Source organism: Terrapene carolina, unplaced genomic scaffold (genome assembly GCF_002925995.2).
Source record: "Terrapene carolina triunguis isolate 2854851 unplaced genomic scaffold, T_m_triunguis-2.0 Scaffold69, whole genome shotgun sequence".
Classification (NCBI taxonomy): Eukaryota; Metazoa; Chordata; order Testudines; family Emydidae; genus Terrapene; species Terrapene triunguis.
This window is the reverse complement of record NW_020664420.1, coordinates 18,565,822-18,572,428: the sequence shown is the minus strand read 5'-3', so window position 1 is coordinate 18,572,428 and position 6,607 is coordinate 18,565,822. Positions and strand designations below refer to the sequence as shown.

Here is a 6,607-nt window from a genome sequence, read left to right as displayed (position 1 = left end):
TGCTCAAGCTCAATTTGGGCAGCTGTTACTTCATTTCTCCCAAATCAAATATACTGATCCACTGTAACTTGCTGTAGAAAAAGTAGGATAAAATTGAGCAAGAAATGCTTCCCAGTGGTTATTAGGACTAGAATTAATTTTTTTTAAAATTTTTTTAGTTTTATTTGTTTAAAAGGAAGACAGTGATATTGCATTGGCAAATTTCCCCATAGAAACAGAGTGGAACAAAAAAAATAATAAAGGCACCTCAACTTTTCCTCATTTATGGAGGACAGTTTTATAATATGCATCCAGATATCCTCCAATCACACAAGCTGAAAATTGTTCCACTTTACTAGAGTTCTGTAACCATATAGGAACCAAACCTGTCTGTGTTCTGTGCACATCCAAAATTCCTGCTGAATGACCCACCCTGGGAGTGAGTTACCAGTCACCCAGGGCTGGGGTGGAAGGAGGGTGCAGTTGGCGGGGGAGAGCCCAGGGCTGGGGTGGCAGAGGGTGTGGGTGGAGGGGGGACAGCCCAGGGCTGGGGCAGCAGGGTGTGTGTGGGTGGGAAAGGGAGGAGCCCAGAGCTGGGGCAGCAGGGGGTGCAGGTGTGGGGGGGAGAGCCCAGGGCTGGGGCAGCAGGGGGGTGCGGATGGGGGGGGAGCTCAGGGCTGGGGCGGCAGGGGGGTATGGGTGGGGGGGGAGCTCAGAGCTGGGCAGCAGGAGGTGCGGGTGGGGGGGAGCTCAGGGCTGGGGTGGGGGGCAGCCAAACATTTTTTTGCTTGGGGCAGCAAAAAACCTAGAGCCGGCCCTGTGGGTGGCAATGGCCCTTTGGCCCTGCTCCTCACCTTTGACTGGTCAACTGACCCCCAGGTGAGCTTTAAAAGAGAGCACCTGGGCTTAGAGAGAGAGAGAGACTGAGACCTGATGAGGGGGAGCCTGAGAGACAGTCAAGAAAGGAGTGCAGAGAGCAGACATGGCCTTCACTGCCTGCTCTTTGGGAATAGGGAGTCTTGAAGAGCAGCAGGACTGTCAGAGTCTCTTGGGAGGGAAGGCTGGGAAGCAGAAGCAGCCAATCTGTTTAAGAACTTAACAAGGCAGAAGGAATCTGAGAACTAAAGAGGGAAACACTCTTGGGAGATGTAGCCCAGAGTGAGCTGAGAAACTGTGTTTTTGGTGATTTGATCTAAGTCTGGACATAAAACCATCTGGACAGAGACTGTGGGCATGGCAGTGAGCAGGGGAAAAGGCCTGTCTTGTTACAATGATTTAGTCACAAAAAACACTTTTAAAAATCAATGATGTCTGTGTAACTAAATCCCAAACTACTACCCCAAAAAAAAAAAAAAAAAAAAAAAAGGCGTTCCAGAGGCTCCACCAGTTTGGGATATGATTAGATCTGTGCAAAAGATTGCAACGAAATTTTCACAAAACTCTCTGGATTTCAAATTTTGTCTCAAACTCTGCATAGAGACTATGTTCTTAAAAAGACCGTTCATGAGTAATTTGGGTGAATTTTTGCTTAGAAATGTGTGGCTTGGACGTGAAACCATACCTCACTATGACATGATTGCACATTGAATAATTGTCTCCCTGTTTGAAATACTCAGACAAATCTCGCAGGGCAAAGTTTAAAGCTTTATATTTCAATGTATGCATTTTAATTGCATGGTGATCCTGATGTAACGTCTCAAAAATGTTGGTACATAATCTTCATAAAAAGTAATGAAAGCCTAATGATCCTTGCAAAGTATATGGTCAATAAAATTGCTTCTAATAAATCCATATATGCTTATTTCTGTTAAATATTATAATAGCCAAAGAAAAGGAGGCCCTGAACTGTTTCTTTTGGAAAAAGACCAAAATAGTCTAGGGATGTGAATGTACAGCCAATATGTTGTCTTCAACCTTTGACGTTTATTCTCCCATGAATTTATGTGATTAACTTTCAGAATTATGTAGATGTATTGACGGAAGATTAGAACTCTTCACTTTCTGAATTCATCTAGTAGCTGTGTAATAGCCAGCAACTATTGTGTAGTTATGACTCAGTTGTACACTCTTGTAACTTCTTCCACACCACAGTAATCCTCAACAAAATTAAACAGCCCCAATCTATTCTAGAGTGTATATGGGCAAATAGGTCACCACATACACCTTCTGGGATTGTCCACACATCCAAATGTTTTGGTCACACAGAGATAAAAGCTTGCAGAAACCCAGAACATTAAGTTCTGTGAGACTCTCTCCCGAATCTACAAAGAACAAAGGTATACATTCAAAATATTAACAATAACAGCTTGGATTATATGGTACCAAGACTGGTTTGAGAAGCATTAGGCTTTTAGCTAGTGAGTTACTTATAATATACAAAATCTGAATTTAATTAAAAATTACATCATACTATCTCTAGAAAGATGATAATCTGTCATTTATAAATTAAATTCTTACTGCATACTTACCTGAGTATAACTCTGCACCAAACCCCCATGTGTATATGTTTATAAAACCTCTATGCCAACAATTGGCAGAACTATCAGTTTAGATAATGTAGCACCAAATATCTATGTTTATAGTTATTTGTAACAATAGAGCACCAAGTAGTATCAGTGCGAAAGTTTAAATCAGTGGTTCTCAACCTAGGGGCTGCAGTCAGCTGCGGCCTATTTGACATTGTCAGAGCCATATAGGTACTATATATATTGTGTGGATGAATATTGTCTCCTGGGCATTATTTCAAAAAAATTAAAGGAGGGCAAAGTTGTGTCTGCATACCTACTTCTACCTCCCCGCTGAGGCTGTGGCTCATTGTAGGGAGTTAGCAGGCCATTCCCATCCGGGAGGGTGTCTCATTGATGGCCGTTCCATGGCAGAGTTTGGGGCCTGGGTCACTCTGTGCTCAGCTCCAGCCCAGGCTACCGCTGCTGCTGCTTCCTGTCCGGCTAATGGGGACAGTGGGGTGATACTGACATCATGGAGATTTGGCCTCTGGTCCAGCCTGTCCCATGGCAGCTCTCACGGGCCCGGGGGGGAGACATCGCAGTGCCGGCTGGCGAGGAGCTATGCAAAGTCAGGAAAGGGGGTCACTCCCCCTTTGCCCCATAGCAAAAAACACCCATAATTCTCTAGCACTTGTGAAGGTGGAGTCTTTGCTCATTTGCTTTCAGAAAAGTTTGTCCTCATGGTAAAAAGTTTAACCACCACTACAGCAGAAGATTGTTGTACTCAGTGTATGGATAGTGTGACCAGACGTCCTGTTTTTATAGGGACAATCCCGTATTTAAGCCATCCTGAAGGTGTCCCAACTTTTTCTTTAAAACGGGCAAATTGTCCTATATTTTCTGTCTCCCCCTCATCAGTACTGGTAGGTCCTGCTGCTGGCCGGATCCCTGCTCGCCAGCTGCCTGCCCACTAACGGTGAGTGGCGGGGATCCAGTGGCCAACGATGGGGGTGGGTGTGCAAGGCTGGTGGCGGGGTAACGCTGCAGCGTGCAAGGCCAGCCACTCCCCCTGCTGGTCCATCAGTGCAGCCCCCGCTGCAGGCTGGCTCTTGGCCAGCACGGCCCTGTCCCCCATCCCGTTTCTGGCCGGCACTGGCTGTGAGCTGCGGTGGCTGGTGCGTGTGGGCAGGCCCCAGGCAGCCACCCAGTGGCCAGTAGCAGCCTGAGGTGTTGGCCGGTTATGTCTTGCCTGTGGCGCCCACCCATCGCCCCTTTGCATGTTCTCCCTCTCGCTGTCCTCTCTCTGCTTTGCCCTTCACCCCCCCACCCCACTGCTCCTCCATATCCCCCCCCGGCGGGGCACATCCCGCTCCCGGCGCTGTGCGGAGAACCAGCCCCTGGTCGGAGCGCTCAGCTCACCAACAGCTTGGCTGGCAGGCTCCTTCCTTCCCTCACTGCCTCCGGCTGGGCCGGTGCCCCGGGAAAGCCCAAGACCCTCCAGCCCAGGGCACTGGCCAGGAGGAACGAACCCCGCACAGCGCTGGCACGGGGAAGCCTCTCCACGCCTCAGCTAAGCTCTGGAGTGGCAGGGGGATGGGGGGAGGGGAGCGATTTCCAGCTTGTTCGCGCCCTGACCCTGCAGGTTCCACAGCAGCCCCTGGGCAGGGGCTTAGCACCCTCTTCACCAGCCCCTCCACCCTGCCCTGGGTCCTACCCCTAGCGAGTGACGGGCTGCTCAGTCCCCTAGACACCCGTCCCTGCTCAGCCACCTCTCTGGCCGGGTTCGCTGAAGCCCCTGCAGTCAGGTTCCCTGCGTCCTGGTGCACAATTCATCCTTAGGGCTTAACCCCTTCCTGCTCATGCTGTAGCTGGGGGACAGGAGGCGGCTGGGTTACTTCAGTGGCCAGTAGCAGCCTGAGGTGTTAGCTGCCTTTTGAAACTGTGCGGGCAGGAAGGGACAAGCTGCTTCCAGCCGCAGGGAAGTGGGCGAGGGGGGTGGAGGGGTGGGAAGAGATAAGCTCTGCAAAGACATGGGCCAGGTCATCCCTTCCCCCCTCCCCACCCCTGAGGCTGGAAGCGGCTCCCATCCCTTCCCTCCCGCACAGTACCAAAAGGCTGCTGCTGGCCACATTCTGGTGTGAACCCTGGCAGAAATCTGGGGAGTGGGGCATGTGACCCTGCATGAGTTGCCTCTGGAAGATGTTGCGCCAGGTACCAGGAAAGACAGGTCTGTCCCAGGGGCCCAGCCAGGCATGGAGGGCAGAGAGCACAGGGCAGGGAGGGTCAAGTTGGTCAGTTACCTACCCTGTGTGAGAGAGGTGTATGGGAGTGTGTGTTTGTTACCTCTCCCCGTGTGAACCTTAAAGATAAGAAGGTAAATAAAAAGAATCCTGCTACGCAGTACTTCTTTTAACAAGGTCTCAATCAACTTGATGTTAATTTGAACGTTTGTACTGGATATTTCTGATTGATTGCCACTGAACTCGCTTGAATATGAGTAATTTTACCAGGTGTCCTGTATTCAGCATAGGGAAATATGGTCACCCTATGTATGGATCTTATAGCAGTAAAGCTACTGTGGCCTAGTGCTTAGCTCATAAAATGGAGTCATATGTTCTGGGTTCTATTCCTAGCTGTGCCACTGAGTTGTGGTGTAAATTTGGAAAACTTAAACCTCTCTATTCCCCAGTTTCTCCATCTATTAAATAGGGATAACAATACTTTCCTACCTCACAGGTGTGTTGTGAGCCTTAATTAATTAATGTTCATCCTTGTAAGAAAGTCACTAGAAAAGGACAACACATTATTTATTTTTATTATTCTCCTCCTCATCCGCAACTTGATCATCGCTAGCTTGACTAATACCCGGAGCAAGTTAATAATGAGATCTTGAGGCTTAGAAGAGCCTATTGGGTGGAAAAGGTAAACCAGAAATGAGGGAGAAGTTCCACAAGTGATGGAATGGAGGCTGAAGTCTCTTGCACAACAGATACATATTTTCCTGGCCTCCATCCTGCCACTGAACAGACTGGAGGTAGACAAGTATGTGACAGAGGAGTGGCAGAGGTACCTGCCCAAGCTCAGCACAGAGTAATTTAAATCTCCAGTGAGTCTTGGAACAACAGTGGAATACAGACTATTCTCTTACCCTTGATGGCAGTAGGACATTATGGAAGACAGTTTCTGGGTAGGATGTAAGGGCAAGGAAGAAGAGTACAGCCAACTGCAACTTTATAGTAGATATGTTGTTTTGTGTAGTTACAATGACTTTGGCATTTGAAAAATGTTTTTGGATCATTTGGCTGTTTTTTGTGTGGATCTACTTTTTTGTGAGCAATGCCTCATGTTGCAGGTTAGTATAATTTGTTGTATAGCTTTGCAATGCCATGTCTGTCTAGATTATGGAGTGCACATTCTTATGACTTCATGTTTTTATCTTTAACAAATTCATGGAGAGGAGAGAACTTTTTAAAAAGTTGATTAGGCTTTTGTACCTGTAACCAAACTGGATACGATGAGTGGTAGGACCAACATCTGCAACATTCTCATCAGTAGTTCTCCTGGAAAGGAAAAGTACTTGACTTCCCGGTAGGTCATTTTGTATGGTCGGAGACCAAATCCAAGGATAGTGCCTGAGGGAAACAAAAAGCATGATTTACTTTTCTAGGTTAAGCACTAGTAACATAATATGAACAGAAATGTGTGTGCAGTAGTTGCCGTTAGGTGTCTCAATAGAACATACAGTGTTTTTATGGACCAGATTCTCATATCCTTACTCACATTGAGTAGTCCCATTGAGGTAAATGGAAATTGCTTCTGAACATGAGTAAGAGTATCAGAAGGTGGTTTATTGTTTGCACTATAATTTTATTTATTTATTGGATTTATAGAAAAGATTTTTCAGTCATTAGGTGCCCAGTTAATGCTCCAGGCCCCTTTGTAATATTAAAATATACAATTTCAAATAAAAAACAGTAATGCACTGGTCATATGGCCTGGGGAGAGAAGGAATCTGTGAGGTTACCAGGTCACAAAGCAAGTTATGGAGCCGGCACCTTGCTCTGTGGATGGAGCTGTCCTTAAATTCTACTGCAATATGATTGTGATTGTTCTCTTCAGAGGCGATGTGTAGGGGGGGCATGTGTGGGTCAAGCGCCTCCTCAGATTAGCCTGCTGGGGGT

At 47.3% G+C, this 6,607-nt stretch overlaps 1 protein-coding gene across 6 annotated transcripts in view; it reads right to left on the bottom strand.

Moving 5' to 3' along the window:
* Window positions 1–6,607, bottom strand: part of SLC1A3 (solute carrier family 1 member 3) — an 85,379-nt gene that overhangs the window by 54,840 nt on the left and 23,932 nt on the right. For 3 of the 6 annotated variants that reach the window (XM_026649242.1, XM_026649245.1, XM_026649247.1), the window contains exon 2: window positions 5,921–6,058. The exons of the other annotated variants lie outside the window; for them this stretch is intronic. In XM_026649242.1, the coding sequence (XP_026505027.1) occupies window positions 5,921–6,058 (138 nt within the window). The remainder of the gene's footprint in view (window positions 1–5,920; window positions 6,059–6,607) is intronic. 6 annotated transcript variants of the gene reach the window in all.